The 24,167-nt window shown below is 39.3% G+C and overlaps 1 protein-coding gene across 2 annotated transcripts in view; it reads right to left on the bottom strand.

Annotated features, from left to right (window-relative positions):
- Positions 1 to 995: 995 nt before the first annotated feature.
- ILRUN (inflammation and lipid regulator with UBA-like and NBR1-like domains) overlaps positions 996 to 24,167 on the bottom strand; it is a 32,423-nt gene continuing 9,251 nt past the window's right edge. Inside the window, exons 2-6 of one of the 2 annotated variants that reach the window (XR_014565781.1) lie at positions 18,405 to 18,559; positions 12,839 to 13,036; positions 11,260 to 11,588; positions 3,409 to 5,248; positions 996 to 3,326 (exon numbers count right to left, since the gene is read on the bottom strand). Coding sequence is in view for 1 of the 2 variants with exons in the window: in XM_083745095.1 (XP_083601221.1) it covers positions 5,213 to 5,248; positions 11,260 to 11,588; positions 12,839 to 13,036; positions 18,405 to 18,559 (718 nt within the window). In the remaining variant the exon portion in view is untranslated. Of the gene's footprint in view, positions 5,249 to 11,259; positions 11,589 to 12,838; positions 13,037 to 18,404; positions 18,560 to 24,167 lie in introns of both variants that reach the window. The other variant, XM_083745095.1, reaches the window with a different exon arrangement.

The following is a 24,167-nucleotide window of genomic DNA, read 5'->3' as shown; positions in this document are numbered from 1 at the left end:
CCTGTCAATTACATGTGGAAATGTGTGACACGGTCATTGAACAGGGACGTGCTTCATTCCATTCAAGGTGGTTTTTCAAGGATTTGCTAAAAATTCAACACTTTCTCCAGAAATTTAATTTCTAATCCAAAAGGTTAATTTATGCTGAAATCAGTTTCAACACAGATTTTTTAAATACAAGCACTTCATGGCACTTATGTATTGCAATCTTTTTTTGGGGGGGGGGGGTTGGAGAGAAAGGCTGTATGTATGTACTGTATACAAATAGTGAGACCCATGTGCTATGTTGGCAGCGGGGAACCTCCAGCACATTGGCCAAATTAATTATGTGAAGATGTTTTCCCCAAATCATACCCCATCCCTGACATCATATGCAGTGTCAAGTGTTGAGCAGGTAAAGAATGTGGCTACAAAGGAACAATTTGAGCACTGAAGTATGCCCCTTGCTGTCAGTGCCAACTTGACAAGCCCCTGACTTGGATCTTCACGTCAGAACAAGCTGGAATGTGTGCAAAAGAAGGGGACCAAGGTGTTAAAGGATCTGGAAACCAAGCCTTATGAGGAACGGTTGTCACAGTTGGGTATGTTAAGCCTAGATGACAGACGCATGAGAGGTGATATGCTAGATATCTACAGATATCTCAAGGGCTGTCATATGGAGGATGGGGCAAACTTCATTGGAGGTTTTTAAGCATATTGGATGGCACTCTGTCAGTGATTCTTTAGCTGTGATTCCTGCACTGTAGGGGATGGGCTAGATGTCCTTGGGATCCCTTCCAACTCCAGTTCTATGATTCTATGAAGGCACAAGACAGCACCCTAACCACAATTCATTTTATTTCATTTATTAAGCACAGAGTTTTCAGCTCAGTCCTGGCTTGCATGATACTCCCCAACAAATGGGAAAGAAGGAAAGTAAAGTGGGAACCATTTAAACCACGAAAAGGCACTGTAGGTCCAAGCTTTGGTCATTCAATAAAAACTCAAGTATAAGATTGTTTTGTGTTAATTTAATCATACAAATATTCATTTATACATTAAGGAAAAAGCATCTTTGTTTTCCCCCACAATGTGCTATTACAGGATTCTTCCCAGACTCAATGAAGCAACACACATCCTGCTCTACACATGCACTCCCCCCAGAGAGAATAAAGACAGGCTGCAGAATCAACCACTCACTCACACAAGAGAAAAAACAATGGAAACCCAGACATGGGACAGCGTGCATTTCTTAGCCCCAGGCTTTTCCGGCTACACTTGTACCTATAGAGATTCAAGACGCACTCATCTGCAGCTGGGGGGTGGGATGAATACACATTCCCAAATCCCTGAGGCCTTAGGATACACCTTTCACCTGCCCCAAGTAGGAGCAACAACATAGGCCCAACCTGACAGTGCAGGCTTAGCACCCATCCCCAAACAGAGACAGAGCTTACTTGCACCCACTAAGGCTCAAAGCCAGCTCAATTTCCTAGTGAGAAGACTGGGTGCTCTTGCCTCCCAGGCACAGTCACATTTTCAAATGCAGAGGTTGCCAGCACATTTTCAAACCCAACAGCTTGGGTTACAGTTTAATCTGCATTAAAATAAAAATAAAAAAGAACGCTGCAAACAAATGAGAAACCCAAACTTCCCTTTGTTAAATTAAAATTACTTCTTCCTCCTCGGGAATCCATCATTTCTTCCAGAATGAGAACCACTAGGGAAATGGCCAGAGCCAACCACACTTGTTACATGAAGCAAGCTAAATTTGGGGGAGCAAGAATCAGTCACATTTCAGGAACAGGGATATGGGTCAAGCAATGCTTAGCTTCCTCCATGTCCAGTATCACTTTGGTAAAAAGGGTTATTTTATTCACAACGCATTTTTACAGATCATGCAAGAGGGAACGAGAGGCATATACACAATAATATTTGAAGTGGGTAAGAGTGTTTGCCAATATGTGCATTTTAAAGCTATGAGTGGCTCTCTGATTCCTGTAACTGCAACAAAGCAATCTAAATACCCATGCCACTTCCAAACTCAGCAGTCTACACTGTTTCCCCTACATGTGATTACATCTGTACAGAAGTGTTGTGTGTTAAACCTAGGCACTGGTTAGCATTGCCACCTTTTTCTCACAAAGGGGTTGTGCCTTTATGACATTCAGCTATTCTGCAGGTACAGCCACCCCCCATTACTACACCTCCATGTTATGTAAAGCTACATCTACTGTGTTTCTGCTTCCCATGCTGTTAAAGCCATAGGTCAACTGTTGGGGGGGGGGGGGAAGGTGGCAGCTTCCCCTGATAATTATGAAGCTAGTATTATGCATTTGTGAAAATCAAACCTTTATGCTTAGGCACAAAAATGTCTTGCCCTCCTTAGCTGTCTGAAAGTGCTGCTCCCAAGCAAACATGATTTTGGCTTCAGCCATTTCAATGGCTCCAAAATCATCAAAAACGCCTTAAAAACTAATGAATTTAAAATCAGAGTTCCAAGAAGCTCCATGAGTAATAAAGGAGGTATTGTATAAAGATAAGAATATTTGAGAAAAGAAACGAGACACAAAACAGTGAGCATTTTAAACACCCTCCCATTGTCATCACTGAAGGGATTATCACTCAAATCAAAATACCTGCAAACAGGTATGAGCCCTTTGTAACTATTTATACAGAGATCATCCCCCGAGAGAGGAATGTTTATCCCCAGAAAGATCTCAGAAACTAGGGACAATAAAGAGGACTACTTTTACTGCAACCAAGCTGGGCCCTGGCTGTGATTTCTGCTTTCTTCAGTGGAACGACTGTTTCATTCATAAAATTCACCAGCACTCAAAAGACGAGATAGTATTTGAGATGACTTGCAAGAAATGGTCATCCCTACTTGCTGTAAAAGAACAGTAGTTGGCAGTAAATATCAGTTTTTGCTCTGCACTATGAAAAAACTAAAGTCTCCACAATGTTTGACAGTTTGGATGGTGAGGTTTCTGAATACCTAACTTGGTCTAAAGAGAAAACTGAATCTGTTTTAACTTAGCTTACCGTAGTAGCTGCCAGTTGTTGCCACTGACTTCCAATGTTGCCACCAGAGGTTACTCTCTCACACACACACACTCATCTCAAAAACCATACAGTGTACTCAGTCTTTTCTTTGCGTATCAAAAAAGTTGCTTGCCCAGAGCAGGAAAAATAAATAAAACCAATTATCATGACTAATGCTATACATAATCAATTTCTACACCTTATTTTGCATCTGAATAATATGCTGCTTATGATGATTAAGATAAGAATTTGGGGAGCCAAGCTGGGGGAAAGTTAAAGGAAGGTATTCCATAGTTTCTACACTCCCATAATTTGTCCTCTCAGATGAATCCCTTGCAATCATTTCTCCCAGTGTTCATGGCTATGGTCATAGATAAACTATACTCTTCAAATTAGTTGGGATGCAAAAAAATTATACAATTCTTCAAAAGTGAAAACATCAAATTAGATGCTGAGCTGGCCTAGAAGACTGAATACCTACACATCTGCCTACTAGGATCCTAGCCAGATCCATTTAGACTTTGGGTGATATATATATATATATATATGTGTGTGTGTGTGTGTGTGTGTGTGTGTGTGTGTTCTGATGGGAAACAGGGTTGTGGTCAGCTATACAGAAGAATAAAGGCCTCGTAAGCAAATCAACCCAACAAGGTAGCTCAATGCATGTTACTTCAGGCCTTACATCACCCCCATCAGTGCATACTCATACTTCCATTATCTCAGACCAGGGAGTTTGATCTTCTAAGTGAGATGAAAGGAAGGAGGCATTGCATATTATTCTATCTTTGGCAGATGGCTGCTGTGGCCTAGTTCAAGTTTTTGAATTAGACAGAACCCCCCTCCTCCTTAAACCGATGCAAAACCCAAGAGTTTCAAGAGACCATGCTCTGCTAATTCTCTATGGAATTGGACAGATTGACCTCAATTATATGGCTATCATTCTTCATGGGCTATACGCAGTTAGATCTTAAACAGTTCCACACCCTTGATACACACACACACACACACACACACACACACACGTCTATAAATCGAAGCGTTCAGAGATCAAACAATCTGATAAGCAGAAGGAATTGCTGTGAATGGCTGCTGATGGTTCTTCTTTCTCCCATATGTTCAAAGCAATTTAGTCTCTGCCAACAAGCTAGTTATTTTTTTTATCACCGAAGACTCAAAGTGGTCATTCCAATATAAAACAGAAGATGTGAAATTGACATCTTAGAAGTGTCATGGAAATTTAATAATTGGTGCTCTACCACTCCGAAAAATATTTTTTCTTCTTGGCACAAAAGTGACATATACATGCATAGCTGTCTCAAAGACAGTTAGCGTACATTAATGAACATGGGAATATTTCAATATGCTAACTGTTCAGGGCAAACTTTGGAATTTAAATAAGAGAATGTGCCACAATCAAAGCACAAGACACCCCTCTTGCATCAGCTCGGTGTTTTTACCCTCTTGACTTTCTTGCCCTGCACAACAAATGGCAAAACTGGGTCTGAGCAACCAAACAGAAAAGAACTAGCAGATGACTAATGCACACCATGCCCAGAAGAATGATACCAAAAGCAGAATAAAGGCAAATAACCAAAAGAAAGAAAGGGGGGGAAAGACGTCATTAAATTTTATGGATCTGGATATTGATCAAGCTAGAAATTAATACCATCTGACAAACAAATAGCTGCACTAACCAAGAAAATGCTAAGCAAGCTTCCATTTCATAGCAAGCACATCTCCATAAAAATGCACGCTGTCCCTTTTTTAAAAAGTTATGAACAAGGAACGAAAAATTAACATTTGCTCAGACTACAACCTCTCTGTAGGCAAAATAATTTCTTTTAAAAAGAGATGGCTTTTCCATTTTAATCTTTTTTAAAAAATTTCTTTTAGGCTACCTAATTAACTGTGACAATGACTTCTAAACAAAACATTGGTGTATTTTTCTCTCTCATAGCACTGAACAACACTCCTGAAATTCAGCATTCACACATGCATACTTTAGTTTTGTTGTTTTTTTCTGGAAACAACTAGTCTTAAGTTATTGTTTGTTTTCTTCTTATCTCAGGATATGGAGACCAAGAAGGGGGTTCATGTTGTATCTTCTATAAGCCATAAGAACTCCCCCTCCCTCCCAAGTCCATTCTTTGTCAAATTCTCTTCTCGACGATACCCGTTTTTGTTTTTAAGACTGTCCAAAGGGATAAGGACCGTGAAAACCCTGGAAAAGAATTAGAGACAAAAATTAATTTCAGAAAGGGGAATAAACTAAGCAAGGTCTGTTCCAATGTGACCACAACATCCCAAGTGTATGAAATCCTCTACAACCTACGTTCTAAAGCCATTTATCACTTTTTACAAAGGGTCATATAATTCATTTCATTTTAATCTATTCTCTTCTGCATTTCAATGCTACATTTCAATGTTTACACAGTCAAAATATATTCCCTTGCCACCTGTCATACTGAGCCCAAAGAGAAATCTAAAACACTGACAAAATCATTGAAGTGAAATTCCAGTTTGGGATATTAAATACTTTCAAGGGGTTTGGTATACTGAACTCCTGGAATGCTATAACAATGCAATTAAGTTCCCTACATGGCTCTTTAAATCTTTAAAGCTCATGTTCACGAACCAAAAACAGTCCTAGCCCCAATGGTTTAGGCACAAACAAAACTGCTCACTAGGCTTAAAGGTTGATTCTGTCTCACCAGCCAAAGATGCCATATTGAGTTGCAGACCTCATGCATGTTTTGTGGCAAGCCGGAATTGGCAGTATGAGCAGAGTTGACCTTCTTCAAATTCCAAAACATGCATACAATAAACTTTCAAAAGCCTATTTGCAATGAGCCAACTTCACATGACTTAAGTCAAGGTAGGCAGCACTAACACTTCTCCAGGTTTTCAATTATGGCTATTCATTAGCTGGCCACCATTGGTAAAACAGGCACAAATTAATTTCTAAATTATGACCATATATAAGAAGAGGCATATAAACCTATCAATTCCAATCCACAATGTTTCAGCCACTCTTTACTCTACTAAAGCATCATTCTGAAACAGTGCATTCTTCAAATAAATCTCCTCTAAAATAGAAATGGCATCATCATATTTGTTTTCTACCTTAACTCACCTCTGGCATACACTTCAAATGCTAGGACAACATTCAGTTTTTAGGCTCTGAAAGACCAAGCACCCAATAGCAATTTATGCATATTTTTTTACCAGAACCCCTACTAATATGAAGCTACTGCATTTTTTTCTTAAGAGGTCACCAGGGATGGTGGGGAAGTGAAATCCAAGGCTGATATATTTTAGTTGGCCTTATAAACTTTCCAGAAATATAGGAACATAAGAAGCTGCCTTATATCAAGTCAGACCATTGATCCACTTAGCCCCAGTATTGGCAACACTGACTGGCAGTGGTCCTCCAGGGTTTCAGGCAGGGAGTCCTTTCCAGCCCAAGCTGGAGATACCAGGGATTGTACTTGCGACCTTCTGCACGCAAAGCATCTGCTCTACTACCATGTTATTTTCTCTTATATGCAATATAAAGGTAAAGGTACCCCTGCCCGTACAGGCCAGTCGTGTCCGACTCTGGGGTTGCTCGCCCATCTTGCTTAAGAGGCCGGGGGCTAGCACTGTCCGGGGACAATTCCGGGTCACGTGGCCAGCGTGACAAAGCTGCTCTGGTGAGCCTGCACCATCGCAGCACACGGAAACGCCGTTTAACTTCCCGCTATAAAGCGGTACCTAATTATCTACTTGCACTTAAGGGTGCTTTCGAACTGCTAGGTGGGCAGGAGCTGGGACCGAACGACGGGAGCTCACCCCGCCGCGGGGATTCGAACCGCTGACCATGCGATCGGCAAGTCCTAGGCGCTAAGGTTTTACCCACAGCGCCACCCGCGTTATTTGTCAGTCACTATTGCACAGTCTTATTATCTGCGGGTGGTGCTGTGGTCTAAATGACCCGGAAGCTGTACACCAACTCCCTTGGCCAGTAAAGCGAGATGAGCGCCACAACCCCAGAGTCGTCCACGACTGGACCTAATGGTCAGGGGTTCCTTTACCTTTATTGCACAGTCTTATTATCTGGAAATCAGTTGTGTTGCATTGCATTCTGCAAATAAAATCTCTCTTAGATATACCCAGGAAATATTAATAGCAGAGACAATAACAAGAGGATAGCCAGTTACAAGCTTGACTCTTGTAGCTATAAGCAGCTTCATTTGCCATAGGATGCATCCTTTAGGTAAGGGATTGCCAACTTTTTTAGACCAGTGGGCACATTTTGATTTTTGAGAGAGTGCTGTGGCTGCTAGTCACAACATGGCTGCCATGGGGGACATGGCATAAATTAGAGGGGTAAACAAAAGGCAAGCTATGGAGATTTCAAGGACTGGAAAATAAGACAGAAGCTAGAAAAGCGAACTAAAAAAGGAGAAAAGAGCAACTTCTTTAGGACTCAAGGGATTCCTAATGCTTGGTGTCCAAATAGCTTACCTATCAACCACAGCTCTGACTTTGCCCTTTGGCCAAAAACAATGACAGATGGGAGCTCATTTCACATACATAAATTGCTTAGAATGGTACCTGCACATTTGCTTCACAACTTTCTTTCTAGGAGGACTAGAGATTTACCCTTTTTTCTTTTCTTTTCTTTTTAAAAAAATAAAAGCTCAGAGTCTGGGGAGCCTGCCCAGCAATGCCAATGAAGGGCTTTGTGAGCACCAGGGCACCCATATGGACCATGCTGGTGACCCTCACTTTAGGTGGTCTGTGCTTTGATGGTAACAAGTTCTGAAATAATCAGTAATCTGGAAAATACTGCTCCTTCTTCTACTGTGGAATGCTTACTCTAGTAGTGCAAAAGTTTCTCCATAAAAAGAATTATCCCAGTAGTTTTCTTACTGACTTCCTGATGTGCCTCCCAATTAGTAAAAAATGGTAACACTACCCAATTAAACTTTTGGGTAAGAACCAGCTCTTAACTCAACGTTACTGTTGGTAATGATGTTAACTGGGAAACGTAATTCCGACATAACTTAAGTTTAGGTATCACTCTAATATAGAAAAGATTGGAGTTGAACATCATTGGCTTTATTTTTATTTAGTTTGTGGTGGAATTTGAATAAATAGAAGTACAGTTTATTTATTTTTTAAGGCATCAGCTTTTGATGCATGGCTGCAAAACAAAACAGAAGTCTTCCAGTTTACACTGATGGCAGCCTCAGATAGAACTACTCAATCGTCCTCTATTTCTCATCACTTCCTGGCCCGTTCCTGGTCAGTGCTTCTCCAAACTACCCAAAGCTCTTTTGAATCACTTATGTAAACTCAACACAAACAGGGTTTTTCCCCCCTTCAAAGCATGCTGCACAAATATAATGCAGTAGCTCAAAGCTCTTTCCCACTATTCATCTGTTCTTTCTTCTATTTAAACAAGGAGCTGATCTACATGTTCAGAAAAAGCACATACTTCCCTCTTTGTACTGTACCACTTCAGAATGTTAGGGGGTAGGCAGAGAAAAATCACATTTTAAAGTTGTCCCCTTAAGCTGCATACAGACACCTATCAATGTAGAAACCTTTATACTTAGCACACAGTATGAGGGGGGACTACCCAGTGAATTCAGCCAGTTGATTCTAGCAGGAATTCTTCAGAAATAAAATTTAAGATTAAAGACTGAAATGAATACACAGAGCAAATATAATTCCTGCTCAAGGGCTAGATTTTAGTTTCTATATATCATGCTCACTTTCTTTAAAAACATGCTTTATTACCCATAAATTCTTACTGAGCAATTTCGCAGCTGCAGGCATAAAAATGGCAGCTTAAAAAAGATTATATAAACTTAAGCCATTCCATTTTGGGCTTATTGGGAGAAAGAGTGAATGTGACAAATATTTACTAAGTAAAGGAGATGTTACATGCAATATTGATCAGATTCAGAAAATTTCCCGTATATGGTAAATATTTGTACAAATTTAACATTCATCTTATACTTAAGCATACATAAATTTTATGGAATCGATTTGATTGTGGAGTTTTTTTGGTAAAAATGTGGGTTTTAATGAAGTATTTCTCTCACACACAAGGCTTCAAGTAGTCTCCCATTCAGATTACTGATAAAATCGAAATCTGGTTATCTTCAATAATGCTTTATTTGCTGGTCCCAGACCAGTCACTAAGCTTTGACAGAAAAAATATTAAGCACTACAGAGTAAATGAGGTCACAGAAACAAATGCTTATCTAGTCCCTCTGCATGAAATGATAGGGTGCCTTTGAGTTCAAAGAAGGGTATTTTATTCAGTGGATATATCATTTAAAAGAGGATAGGCCAGAGGGGATTTTTGCCAACTCACTCTTCAAAATGTTAGCATTCAATAACAAACTCCTGCACTGCAAAGCAGAATTTATTGTCAAGCAATTTTGTTGCTACTTTTTGCCTCTAAGGAATACAAAATACCAAAAACTTCATTTTTCTGTACTGAATAAACTTGATAATGCCTCCAATCACTGTATTCAACATAAGGAACTGATATTCAGAGGCTGTGCTTCTGATATTGGATATAAGCCAGTGATAGCTTTCCATGCCCCTCATTTTCTCCAGTCACCTATCTGTCTGCTGGCCTCTAGAGGCTTACCCCATTTGCCATTTTGCTTGAGTTTGGTTTGTGAGTAAGCTGAGTCTTCAATGTCCTATTAGTAAATGTTTCAGGTGTCTCCTACAGGAAGTGCACCGTAGTGACAGAATAAAGAACAACTGTGGGGCTGGTGTGACTGTTGATAAATGCAGGCAGGACATGCAACGGTGAGAAAGACTGAATGGGTGAATGGAGTGTATGCATGAGTGAATGGATGGATGGTGTGTGAGTGAGTGAGTGCAAAGCTCTGATCCTTGCCACTAGTGACACGCTGCTCCTGACAGATTATCTCAAAAGGAATGTGGACTTTGGGGGGAGGTGGGGTGTTGCACCCTGGTAAAAAGATGTGATCCTTCCACCGCTTAACTTTCTTTTAACCAACCGCTTAACTTTCTTTTAACCAACTGAGCAATTCTACCTTGTGAAAGTAAATGTGACTGTACTGGAGCTTGGGAGCAACTTTTCACTGAGTTTGAAAGAAAGTGTGACCACAGCCTACGTATTTCAACAATACTTATATCTTCCATAGAAACCTGGACATAGGATTAAATTGCTGGCTCTCCTCTTGTTGATTCTATGACTAACTGCTCCAAGATACAATCATCACTTGCATCAAGAAATGTTCTCTCTTCGTCATAACTTGAATTCACCCTTATCCAATCCATTTGAGAGTAGCTTTAGTCACACACTACCAGTACACTATCTGCTTCAACTGTCTTCCTTCTACCTTAGCTGCTCAGTACATTTTATTCATCCTATTTTAAACCTTACACCAACTGGAAATTGCCTCAGTGCCCTGAACAACATGTTGAATGGACCTGTCCATGTGGAAAATGGAAGAACAAACACCATCTACACCACACTGGATTATGTAAACTATGATTCTACAAGTTTCTGTATATTTTTATGCAAAAGGCAGCAAAATGTTTTCAATGAAATCAGAACAAAATGCAATAAGTCAATCTAACCATTTTAAGGAATGATTTGAAGTAAAGCAGAAACAAAAAGGGAAATGAAAAGTGAACACATCAGGTCTATGCAGAGCTTGTCTGAGGCCCAGGGTGGGAGTTTTTTCAGAATAAAGTTATAAACTCAATAAAAAAAGCCCCACCCCCCAGCCAACATAGCCCTCCAAGGCTTGGGGCAAGTGTACCTGGCTACCCCACACTCTGCACAGACCTGGAACACATTCTGATAAATATTCTCTTATCCATACATTTTAGCTTGCAAATCTGGTTGACTACATTTTGAGCACTTACCACCTAATATACTTCCAATTTTAAGTGCACTTTAAAAAAGCAGCTTTGTAAATTATTGCCTTCTCAAATCCGGCAAGCAGCATTAGAAGAATGTTATTTTAACAGAATGTTAAAATAGTTTTAGCATTTGAAAATAGTCTTGTTTAAGCTTGCTTTTAATTCAGTGAAAGGACTTGTAAGATGAACAGCCAAATGCAGGCCCTTTTAAGCGGAGTGTACAGAGGCACAAGGGGGAGTCATGCAATTTGCAAGGAAGGGCCATTACAATACAGGTCATGGACTCATGACCTCCCCGTTCTCCTGTACCCCCAGGGCACCTACCTTACTGTATGTCACTACTGATAAGTTGTTCGAGTGACTGCTGGGGGAGAGATTTACAGAGTTTTGTGACAGTTCAGTCTGATCTTGTTCAATTTGGTCAGGAGCAGGCCCCCACGTGTTTTTGCTGATTGTGTCTAGCTCAGAACCCCCAGGGTCTTTTAGGTTGTTTTCATCTGGTTGCCTGTTCTTCTGCGGAGAGGCGAACGGGTTAAAGTTTCCTTCTACCTTGCGATGTGGTTGTGTGTTGAACTCAGTTTCAAATGATGACAGTTGCTGCGTTACTCCTAAAAGTCCTCCAACTTCCACACTGAGGATCACCCAGATGATGTCTGTGAAAGAGAAACCTGGGTCAGCACAAAATACAATTTGCGATTTTACTTAATTTCAATACCTCTCAAACAACATGATGCTTATAATCAAACAGATAAGATAATGCAACAGATAAGAAACAAAAATGCCAAATCTTTGTAATATCAATATGGACCACATTTCAGATACATGGGAGGTATTACATCAGGGCTCACTGTTTGCTCAAAGCCAGCCTGAATGTTTTAGTATCCAGCATTCTGAAAGTTTGAAGATAGTGAAATACTGCCACCTTCTGTTAATCTTGGTATTTATTCTGGTTATTCCCAAGCATGAAAATAATTATACAAAAAGACTCCAAAAAAGAAAATTCAGTGGAAGTCACATCTTTCACTTGAAAGAAATACCATCATTTGGGGGTGAAAGTTGTTAAACATGCCAATCATCAACAGGAAATAAAAACAAACAGAAAAATTGGCAATCAAATCTCACAAGTGGGATCTACAACTAATGTTGCAGTTTTAAGTGCTTCTGTTCAGTGTTCTTTCAATATATTTCGTTCCATCTCTCCTATGTTAGCTACACAGTAAAACAGACAAGTGAATCAACCTATCAATTAATACCTGAAGTTGTAACATGCCACTTTTCAAACACTTGAAATGGTTTGTGTCCTGAATTATAAAAGAGTATTGGAACTACATGGATTTTTTGTTGGGTTCAGGGTTTGTTTGTGGTTGTTGCTGCTTTGCCATGAAAGGTAACTTTTTAAGACGTGCAAAGTTTCCCATAACTTAGGAGTTATTCTATATTTTGAAATAGTTCGTTAATGATATTGAGTTCCTCAGAAGGTTGGTAGGATCTGAGTTTTGAAAAATAAAAATAAAACATTCATGTTGTGCATTGCCCCCCTAAAAGGGGCTGCAGTGGCCTCTTTAAGGGAAGCAATCTTCAGCAACACACTGACAGTGATCCTTGTCTCACACCTTCCAAAAGGCGGGGAGGATAGCACTTCAAAAGGCCAGTGGCCATTGCCACCTTTAAAGGAAACATTTACATTCATTTGTCTGTTTCTTGAAAGATAGTTACAATGTGAGGGGGTTTGTGGGGTCCAAAATGTTATATGGAAAGTAACACTTGTCTGAACTCGGTTCTGGAATTCTCTTAACAAGTAGAGTTGCAATAGTTAGCAGATATTATTCTCACAACAGTCCCAGCAACACAGAAGGCTGCTCAAATGTCGCAAGTAAGAGTCTTATGAGAAGGTGGCACTTACCTCCATAATAAAGTCCTGTGGCAGTGCACATTCGCCACTGTCCTTGATACATTCCTGCAGTACTAGGGCTGCACATCTGTACGCTGACATCTGCAATCTCCTGGGGCTCCAATGATCGGACCATCACCATGTTCACATGGCCAAACTGGTCTCCACCGACATATTTAAGACAAACACCTGGAGGCCATGCTTCTGTCCCTGAGATTCAGTGAAGATTACATTAAAGCATTTGTCAATGGAGAAGCTACTTAAATAACATGGTCATTAACAGATAGCACATTTATGATTAAAATGTGTGTCGTCCCATCAAGCAAGCATAAACATCTGTAAACACTTAGTAAAAGGAAGTTGTATTGCACATCTTCATTGCTAAGTGTAATGACTGACTCGGATGCATACTTATGTCAAAGCAACTCTTCGTTGTGTGTGCGAACATAACCCCTATCATGAACTGATACACATGTCCATGAACATGACATGTCACCAGTGCAACAGATGAAAGTTCCTTCTTTGCAGCAGTCAAAGGCATGTTTCTGTTATGCACATTAACTACTGGTACATACACGTTAATTACATCAGGGCTCACTGTTTGCTCAAAGCCAGCCTGAATGTTTTAGTATCCGGCATTCTTCTTGTTGTTGTTGTTGTTGTTTAGTCGTTTAGTCGTGTCCGACTCTTCGTGACCCCATGGACCAGAGAACGCCAGGCACCTCTGTCCTCCACTGCCTCCCGCAGTTTGGTCAAACTCATGCTGGTAACCTCGGCATTCTTAGTATCCGTTAATATATGGTAGGGACATGAATTACATATTCATGAATTCAGAAAAAGCTGCTTTGTTGTGAAATACATGTTTCTAAATTCACCCTTACTTTCAGGAGCAGAAAGAAAATTCTGCTCAAATTCTAAGATGAATTGTCACACAAACCCCAAGGCTCTCTGAAGAATTTAAATCAGCATTCCAACAGCTATAATTTAAGAGCATGCAAGTCTATGCGGTGTATGACTGTTTCCATTAACCATTGAACAAAGCTTTTGTTGTTGTTGTTCTCAAAGTCTCAGTTTTAAGAATAGTAGTCCAACAATAAAAAATACTGATTCCAAATAGTAAGCACTAGGGCTCAAACATCACTTTCTGACACTGCACAAAGTGATTTGGAAAACCAGGAAAATAGCCTGAACTTAATTTTGTCATTAGCATGAACAATAACATGTTTTGAAAGCATGGCTTGAAATGAATTTCCAAAAACTAGTTTGGGGGCAATTTTGGTTGGCACTAATGCTCACTCTGGTTAGAACTAATAATAATCTGACACTTCAGATACTGTGGCAAAGTATGATTGGAGGACACCAGACAAGGAAATACTGGGAAAATAAAAGTGGGAAGGAAGGGAACCCGTAGCATATTCACATGAATTGAACTTACATAGAGAGACCTGTAGCTCTAAAATAATGTATTAATTATCAGTTTTAACTTTAAGACTATGTTGTCTCATTTTCCTTTTACCATTGTTTTCTGCAACTCATAACAGATTGCTAAAGACTCAAATTTAAAGGACAACAACTAAAGAATGGAATATAGCAATAAAGTAGCAATTACAAGCTGGAAAAGTGGCATTTATCCCACCCAGTGTTAGAAACTCAGATACATAATCCAATTGCTAAATGGTACCTTAAACCTGGGTTACGGTTGCCACAAGGGAATGTCTAGGTGCCATCCCCCACCACCACCAATGACACTTGCTGTTGTTCATTTCATTTCTATACTGCATTATATTTTAAAGAACAATCTTAGTGCGGTTCATAACACATTAAAACATCAAATAAAACAATGCAGAATCAAACAAATTCAGGCTTCAACTGAAATATTTCTGATTCTTCTCTAGGTGACATTTTGCTTTCCCCAGTTGCCAAACTGGCATCCAGAGACCTCCACATGGTCACAACTGGACTTGCACCAGACCAAAATGAGCCAGGCACCTGGCTAATTTTGAATGCTACACCTGACCCATCACAGTGGAACTGAAAACAAATGCTTCAGCTTATCTTGAGAATGACTTTGAAAAAATTAAGGAAGAAATCCTAACAACTAATAGAATAATGGCATGGGCAGACTATTTAAATTCCAGCCATTTCACCACAATGATGGTACAAAATTGACTGGACAGACTTAAAGAATACATAGAAACAACTAGATAACTGAAAGTCCAAGTTCTTAATTCCACTAGTTTACTGAATAAAAAATATATTTTTGAAATTTATTGATGTGCTCTGAGTTTAACTCCATTAAGGAGAATTCCCAGCTCTAAGTAATTATGGAACAAAACAGTACAATGCATCCACAATGTGCGTTAAGATTAGATCCTAGAAAAGACACACAGTAGTCTTGATTCATCTGAAGGCAGCTCTGTTTAGGGAAGTTTTTATATGATTGAAGTTTTATTGTTTTTAGTGCTCTTCTGAGTGGCTGGGGAAACCCAGCCAGATGGGCAGGGTATAAATATAAAAATTATTATTATCATTATCATTAGAATTAAAATATATTTGAGTAACATGTGTATACAATGTGATTCATGAACTACAATGCATAAGGCTGTGGCACGTCGGGAGGCCCCATCAGATAAAGTGGTACCTCAGGTTAAAAATGGACCTCCAGAACGAATTAAGTTCTTAATCCGAGGTACCACTGCATTCTCAGAGCAACAAAGTAAGAAAAAAATTCACCATTTAAAAATCTATTTTGATTTTCTTTAACACCAGAGGGAATTTTAGTCTGCAAATGGCTTTAAATTGGATGTTAATTGAAGGATGTGGGCAAAGAAGATAAAAGCAATTCTGTATAAAAGCAATACTGATCTCCAGGAGGATAACAAAAAAAAGTAAAAGCACTGTAGAGAAGCATAGATATTTCCCCCATCTACTGCTTTTTAGAGGAGAATGTTATTATAGAAACCAGGCACATAACTAGTATTTTATGGGGGGGAAGAAAAAACTTGTCAGAATTTTTTTCGATATCATGAATTTCTGTTCATCAACTGGATGAAGTATCCAACAGTTTGCTATTTAAGGCAACAAAAATCTTCAAGTAAACTCTTGAATGAATTCATTCATAACCAGAAATAACTCATTTAAATCAAGGATTATTCAAGTGCCATTAAGATTCATTGCTTCACCTGGCAAGAAGACATAATCTTGAACCATTTCAGTTCTTTGACATGCTGAATTAATTCATACATTGAAACAAATGCAAAACAATGATAACTTCTGCAGAGATCTAAGCATCAAAACTGGATAAACTGGGTTGCCACTAAGCAAGATTAACAAGTGGGAAGACATTTGGAAAAAGAACAAATATTTCAGAAAAAGAGTAATGTTTAGTCCACACAGAAATCAAGAAATAACCCTCCTTAAGGCCTCATCTTCGTATACAGTGCCCCAAAATAGACATCAACTGATTTAAGATATGAGTTTATTATTTTGTTTCCCCTATCCAAATCCCCGATCCCAATGTCAAAGGGGGAAACATTTCAACACTAATTTTTTCTGGTAAATCGGACACTAACACACATAAAATCTGATTTGGGTTGTGTTGTTTTGGGTTTTTTTAAGAGAAGGAAAATTATCAGATGAGTTGCTAAAAAAAGAGCCATTAATGTCTTTGTCCATTTATTCTGAATGTTAATTCTGGAACATTTTGTTGCTCTGGGAATCTGTGAAATACAGTGGTACCTCACAAGACGAATGCCTCGTAAGACGAAAAACTCACAAGACGAAAGAGTTTTTCGTTTTTTGAGTTGCTTCGCAAGACGAATTTCCCTATGGGCTTGCTTTGCAAGACGAAAACGTCTTGCGAGTTTGTTTCCTTTTTCTTAAAACCGTTAATACCCAGGGAATCCGTGCTTCGCAAGACGAAAAAACTCGCAGAACGAATTAATTTCGTCTTGCGAGGTACCACTGTACCTGAATAGTTTGAGATTTTTTTCCTACTATGTCAAATCTAATCCCCATAACAGACACCAGAAAGATAAAACTGCATTTTGTGTGAAAATATAATGACAAGACTTTTTCTATTGGAATTATTTTGAACAAAAGTTGTGTGTATAATCAAAGCCCTGATACATAGGTCAACAATACAGATTATATCCTGTCATTGCAATATTTGTTCGCAGAACTATTTCCTTGCATCAGATCTCATTTCCCTCTCATAATTATATCCCAGTAGATTAGTGCCAAGGATTATTCATCTCACCTCATTTCATCCCTTCTCAAAGTTTCATCATAGTATTATTATTTAAACTCTTGAGATAAGGCTATTTCACAATGCCTATTGCAGCTAAAATATTTCAAGAGTCCCCTTGCCATTGCTTTCAGTGTTTACCTCCCCCACCATAAACTGCTTTCCAAACAGACAAGGGAAATAAAATCAAGCATATCCCACACTTTTTATTCTTCCTTTCTAATCCTTAAAAAATGGTTATTGAACGAAACAAGATAGCCTATGCCTTTGCCCAACAGTTTCACCAATCTGTTTCTAATTGCAGCTAAAGAAAGTGTCAACTATATCAACTTCCAGGGTTCATCTGAACTCTAGAACAGCAGCCAAAATCTGTTGTGCTGTTGACTTGGACATTTAATAAAATATTTACATCACTTAAAATTTTGCAAGTAATTCACACCAAAGTATGAATGTGTGAGGAAGCTTAACACTCTGAAGTGCTAAAATTCTGCAGAAGTTTTATTACTTTCCAGCTCTGGATGTTGTTGTTTAGTCGTTTAGTCGTGTCCAACTCTTCGTGACCCCATGGACCAGAGCACACCAGGCACTCCTGTCTCCCACTACATCCTGCAGTTTGGTCAAATTCATGCTGGTAGCTTCAAGGACACTGTCCAACCATATTGTCCTCTGTCATCCCCTTCTCCTTGTGCCCTCAATCTTTCCCAGCATCAGGGTCTTTTCCAGGGAGTGTTCTCTTCTCATGAGGTGGCCAAAGTATTGGAGCCTCAGCTTCAAAATCTGTCCTTCCAGTGAGCATTCAGGGCTGATTTCCTTAAGAATGGATAGGTTTGATCTTCTTGCAGTCCATGGGACTCTCAAGAGTCTCCTCCAGCACCATAATTCAAAAGCATCAATTCTTTGGCGATTAATGCTCTGCCATTGTGCTGCTCTGTAATGCAGCACAATGGCAAAGATTATCTCCTGCACACCAAGCTTGAGGGTAGAGGATCATTATGTTTGCTAGAGGAAAAGGATACTTGCCATGGCAAGCTGATTTGCAGACACTGGTATTCACATACAAATCAAAGAAACATTTTCAACTCCTACAGAACAATTCTTACCTTGTTACTGTCTGCTATGAAAAATATTGTTAAGGAAGAAACAATAAAACATTCTTGCATATTTGCTTTTAAAAATCCTCATGAATAACCTTAAAGAAAACAGGAATATTATATTATATTATATTATATTATATTATATTATATTATATTATATTATATTATATTATATTATATTATAAGGAGGGGAATCATCAGCCAGTAGCAAGACAGAAGCCAAGAAGAGTTGTTTTACCTGTGTTTTGTATCCTCCATGTTTTTGTAAACTGAGTGTCAGGAGGGATGGATTCTCCTTCTCCTATGGTCACATCTTCAACAAATGACATGGAGGGCACATTGATGTTTGGACTCTCAAAATCATAGTAGGCTCCAATGGCTGCTTGTAAGTTCCTGGAAAGAGAATAAAAGGTTTGTTTAACCATACTGCAATAGGGATAACCCCTTAATGAAATAACAATATATCCCATTTAAAACATGAGAGCATTACTTTCTCAGATTTGTGACTAAAGCCCTTCTCAAAGATAGCGTTCTTGTGCAGACTGTACATTTGGAGGAAGAATGGGATTGTGCCTATAGGTCTCATCCCCAATGTCCACCATGGAGATGGGGTATCTGCAAAAAGCTGCATATGCATAAGCACCCCATTGCAGATGTGCAAACGTCATGTCCATCATCAGAATGTCAAAGGTAGGGCCAGCCAACATAATACTACTGTTACTTCTCTGCACATATAGCACAAATGTGAAAAGCTCCTGTGAAAGGGACTTGTGAGTCTTGTGGGTACGAAGTGAGCAGTGTGCTGGCACAAAATGCATAAAGAGACATTAATGAATGTTTTGGACAAAGACATTTGAGTCTCTAAAAGTTTAAACACAAACTGAAGGGAGAAGTAATTTACTAAGTGATAGCTTTGTTAGTTTGTTGCAGCAAAATAAGACTATGAGACTTTAAAGTAACACATTTATTATGGTGTAAACTTTTGTGGGCTTAAGTCCATAAGATACATGAAATGTAATCAATAGATACACAAAGTATAATGCTCAGTTGGCAGATATATTTGGAGCTAACTGACAAAGGAATGCAAAAAGTACAGTGTGATATTTGTACTTTTTGTATTTCATTGCCATTCAACTTCAACATTTTTTCCTTTCCAGTCATCTGTATATATATACCTGCCAACTGGGGATTATACTTCACGCATCTGAGGATTACACTTCATGTATCTGATGAAGTGGACTTCAGGCCAGAAAAGTTTATCCCATAATAAATTTAGAAATCTAAGATAAAACTGGGGTTTTTTGGAGACAGGGTTTCACAATTTACATTTACACTCTGACAAAAAGCAAAAAGCTTCTCATCAAATAATTGCTGTCAAAAAAACTTACGCTAAAAAAGCAGTAGACATTACATACTTATCATACTTGTGGAATAAACTAAGATATAGTATATTGAAGAAAAAACTGAATACAAATCATATTAGAATTGGCTTGTTTGCGACATTAGAATTAGCAATGTTTAAGTACAAAACTGAAAACTGTAACAAACCATAGAAACTCATTTACAGATAGTACCTAACACCAAGACTAGTGCTAATATGCCCAAGGAAATTCACCAAAATGCTGGAGAGGATGCACATCCACAAGCACATACCTCCACATGTGTTGGGAATGCCCAAAAATCCAACTATTCTGGACAACAATCATACAAGAAATATGCAAAATAACTAAAGAATTATTAGAAGTCACCCCAGAACTGGCCCTACTAAACATCTGCCAAGATAATAATGCCTAGTCACATCATAAAGAGCTCATAACCCACCTACTCTCAGCAGCCAGAAACATCATAGCCAGACACTGGAGAGATCTGTCAGGAGTAAGCATGGATCAATGGTATCAAACAGTATGGGAAACAGCCTTATTTAAAAAACTAACCAATAAACTGAAACTGACACGGCAACAAATAGAAAAAGATGCCTTCACCCCGGTATGGTTCCCCTATATCACATACACAGCCCAACACAACAATGCCAAGAATCTGCCAGCAGCATACGAATCAATATGGCTAACCTGATACAAAAACATCCACCCACCCCGCTCACACATGAAAACGAAGTTCACCACAGCCAATCACAAACAAACAGCCACACCCTAGGCCAACCCCAACCTCTCTCACCACCAAAGGAACACAAGTGAATAGTAAAGAGAACCTGCACAGATGACGCTGACACAAAACCCCACACATACATTGAGCAGAACAGAAGCATTGCCACCTGACCCCAACCCCACTCACCATGCCCCCCTCTTTCCCCCTTTTCTTCCAAATGTAACACTAATGTTTAAACAAATGAAACTGATATGTAGAAAATGTAACATACTTTTGTAAACCAATAAATCTTTAGTAAAAAATATGTTTTTAAAAAACAAAACAGAAAACTGTAACAAACCATACACTTAATCAAATCCAGCAGCAGCAATTATGCAGAAACCCAGTTTGCCACACCTCTGAAGTGTAAGCATGTATACAGACATTATACTATGCTGTTACATGGAACAGTCAGCATGTGTGATCTCCAATCTCCTCATTCAGCTGCCAAACAAATAACATGAAAGCTGGTTTCTTGACCAAGCTGAAGAGGGACAGCTGGATGGGGATTTAAGGGCACACACAGACCTCCCTTTCCTGTTATCAGCCTAGCATGCTGAATGAACACTTGGAGACGAATACACAGTGCTCTGCTATACCTTATGGACATTATTCCATATGGGCACTGTACACAGGGTGGACTGGACTGAACACATTGAATTCTTTGTTTGCTGAACAAAAGTTTAAAGAACGGATAAAAGGCAGAAGGACCACGCCAGTACTACCCTGATATTTTCAGATAATACGATTTCCTAGAATGCAGACTGTTATGTGAAGGAAGCACACAAGGAGGAGGAGAAGGTGGTGGCTCTGTTGTTGTTACTATTGGCAGCTATGCGAAAACAAAAGGATGCGGGTGGCGCTGTCGGTTAAACCACAGAGCCTAGGGCTTGCAGATCAGAAGGTCAGCGGTTCGAATCCCTGCAACGGGGTGAGCTCTCGTTGCTTGGTCCCTGCTGCTGCAAACCTAGCAGTTCGAAAGCACGAAGTGCAACTAGATAAATAGGTACCACTCCAGCAGGAAGGTAAACAGTGTTTCTGTGCACTGCTCTGCTTCGCCAGAAACAGCTTAGTCATGCTGGCCACATGACCCAGAAGCTGTACGCCAACTCCCTTGGCCAGTAAAGCGAGATGAGCACCACAACCCCAGAGTCGTCCACGACTGGACCTAATAGTCAGTGGTCCCTTTACCTTTACGTGAAAACAGGGGCTAGTGAGCAATGGATTTCTATGCATGCTTTATAAACATGATAGGCATGGGTTGCAGAAATTTCCCACTGGACAAATACCCTAAAAGCTCATACACACAGTTCCATTCAGCTCACAGAGAGCGTGTATATTGCACACAATCAATAATGTTGTCATACATTATTGGGAAAAAATATTTCCAAGCTGTAAGTTACAACATCATATTTCAGGTGCTTGGGCAATCAGAGATCTAGGCTTTGACTAATCCTGCACTACAACTTTTGTAAACCAGGAAGACAGAGCTATATTTAAAACTGCCAGCTCAGTCAAATGGTATGGGATAGGTGCATGTCACATTAACCACTAAGTGGAAACAAATGCTTTATGTCACCAGCTGCTAGCTGCTTCTATACAAAATGAGCTTTATGTAACTCATAATGGGGATATGTCAAGAAACTCCTGTTCAAATCAGTCAGTAAATATGCTAATTTGTTTCACTGAAATATCTTCCCTTCTGTTCTGACCAGAGATGGAACTCACTAGAGGTGAAAAAGAAGAAAGTAATTCATGCTGCACAGTGCCCCCCACCAGCCAACCCCCCACCACCTTCCTGCAGCCTATTAAAAATGCAGATGCTTTCAGATGCCCCATGCTGTACATGTAAGGTGCATAAATGCTAACAAAATTATTCCATGTTGATATAGGGATGACAGCCACACAATACATATTGCGGAACATTTCTCAAAATATTTCTCTCAACAACCAAAAAACAGAAAACCCCACAGCTGGCAATGTTTTTATTTTCCATCTTGTAAATATGCTTCAAAGGGGAAAGGGCTATTTGTGCATCAGGGCTCATTGCCAATTCTCCTCCCCTCCATGTGTCATATTTCATCACCCAGCTTTGCCACTTGGAATGGTTTCAATGTCTGTTCCAGTTAAAATCTAACTGAAGGCAATGCAAACTGAAAAGCAGACTTGCTATCTCATTCTCTTAATGTATTTTAAGCATATTTGTCTATACATTGCTATATCAGAAACAAAATGAGTGCACTAGTTAGTTTCAGTCTTTCACTTTTTCAATAAGAGGAGGTTGATGAAATCTAGAGTTAATTTTTAAAAATGGAAATATTAGAAAAGAGCAAGGGTGGGGGAGAAACACCAGCAGAGTCAGGATGACAAAGCAAATGTCTGACTGAAGTTCAACTGAACAAGTGCACATTGCCACAGAGCTATTCTAGGATACGCCCACAGAGTCTGTACAGAAACCTGAGAGAGAAGACAATAAAGTCATATGATTAAAGGACCAGTAACAATTCAAACAGCATTTTTTCTTAGTTCATTTGATTTTAAGCAAAGACAATCAGTGTAAACATCCACTTTGGAACTGCACCCTATTTCAGGATACACTTTCAAACCTTTTCAATGAAACCCTTGGGAATGGCAAGATAATCTTTCACCTCCCACCAGCAGTAGCAGTACAAAAGGTATGTTCACAGTCAAGCATGAACTTTGAAGAGCAAAATTTCCACAGGGCTGCCTATCAGAGTTTGTAGCAGAAATGAAACTGATATACTATAAAATGAGCTTTTGTGCTTCAGGGCTATTTAAAGCATCTGGGAATTCTGTCACCTAACCCCTACCTGCCCGCACACCCTCCCAAGTTTATTTGTATCCATGTAAGAAATCTTACTGAAAACATCTCTTTACAAATTCTACATACACATATTCATTTCAAATAACCCATTTATTGTGCATCCTAGTCTTGTCCAAGGGACCAGAAACAGTCCTTTGATTAGTATGTTTAGTTGCCTCAAGCTTCTCCTTACCTGCCCTCTTCAGCCTAGGTTAGTTACTCTAGCGTCTTTTCTTATAATTTAGTTAGATTACAGAAGTTAGGTTTATTTGTACAACACTAACTATGATTCACCACATGGTCTCTAGAAAAAGTATCTGTTGATACTCCTTTTAAATGAAGCTAGTTAGCTCTTCAGAAGAGTGTCAGAGACAGGCATTTTACAAAATAATTGAAAATACTAAACTGGAAAAAAACCTCAGAAGCCCTATTAAATACCCCATAGTCAGCCACCAACACTGCTCACCTTCTTTCTGTCTGGGGACAAAACATATTCTGTTTGCCGTTATCCCCCCTGCTCCGCCTCAACTAAAAAAAGCAGGATACAGCTACCTGTGATATATCAGTGTTTCCAAGCTTGAAAAGGCTGGGTGGTGGGTGGGAGGAAACAGATATTACCACTGTAGTATTGCATAAAATGCAATGCCATCATTGCACACAGAGAACACTGGATGCACTCTCTCGCTGATCATCTGCCACTTTTCTCTAGACGCCAAATCTGGATTGTGGGCAAAAAAATATGCTAGTGCTTACAACATATCAATGTTTTTGACTCCTGCCTGTTAGGAATCTAGGAAAAATATTTAGAAATAAAATGTATTTGAATTTTGTTGTTTGAATATCTGCACAGAAAATGCTTGCAACAGATATGGGTGCATTTTTCATGTATAAGCACTGTAGCATGATGTATCTAGTTTGCCAAGAATCCTAGTTTTTATTCCAGAAGAGATCAATTTCTAGTTCTCACATTAGCAGAGAAAAAACTGAAAATGGTGCAAGGTCAGGACCTGAGTCAACCTGTATAGCACTTCA

The sequence above is a fragment of the Podarcis gaigeae genome (assembly GCF_964106915.1).
Source record: "Podarcis gaigeae genome assembly, chromosome: 6".
Lineage (NCBI taxonomy): Eukaryota > Metazoa > Chordata > Lepidosauria > Squamata > Lacertidae > Podarcis > Podarcis gaigeae.
Note: the sequence above shows the minus strand (reverse complement) of the source record. Positions and strands in the feature narration are given on the sequence as shown.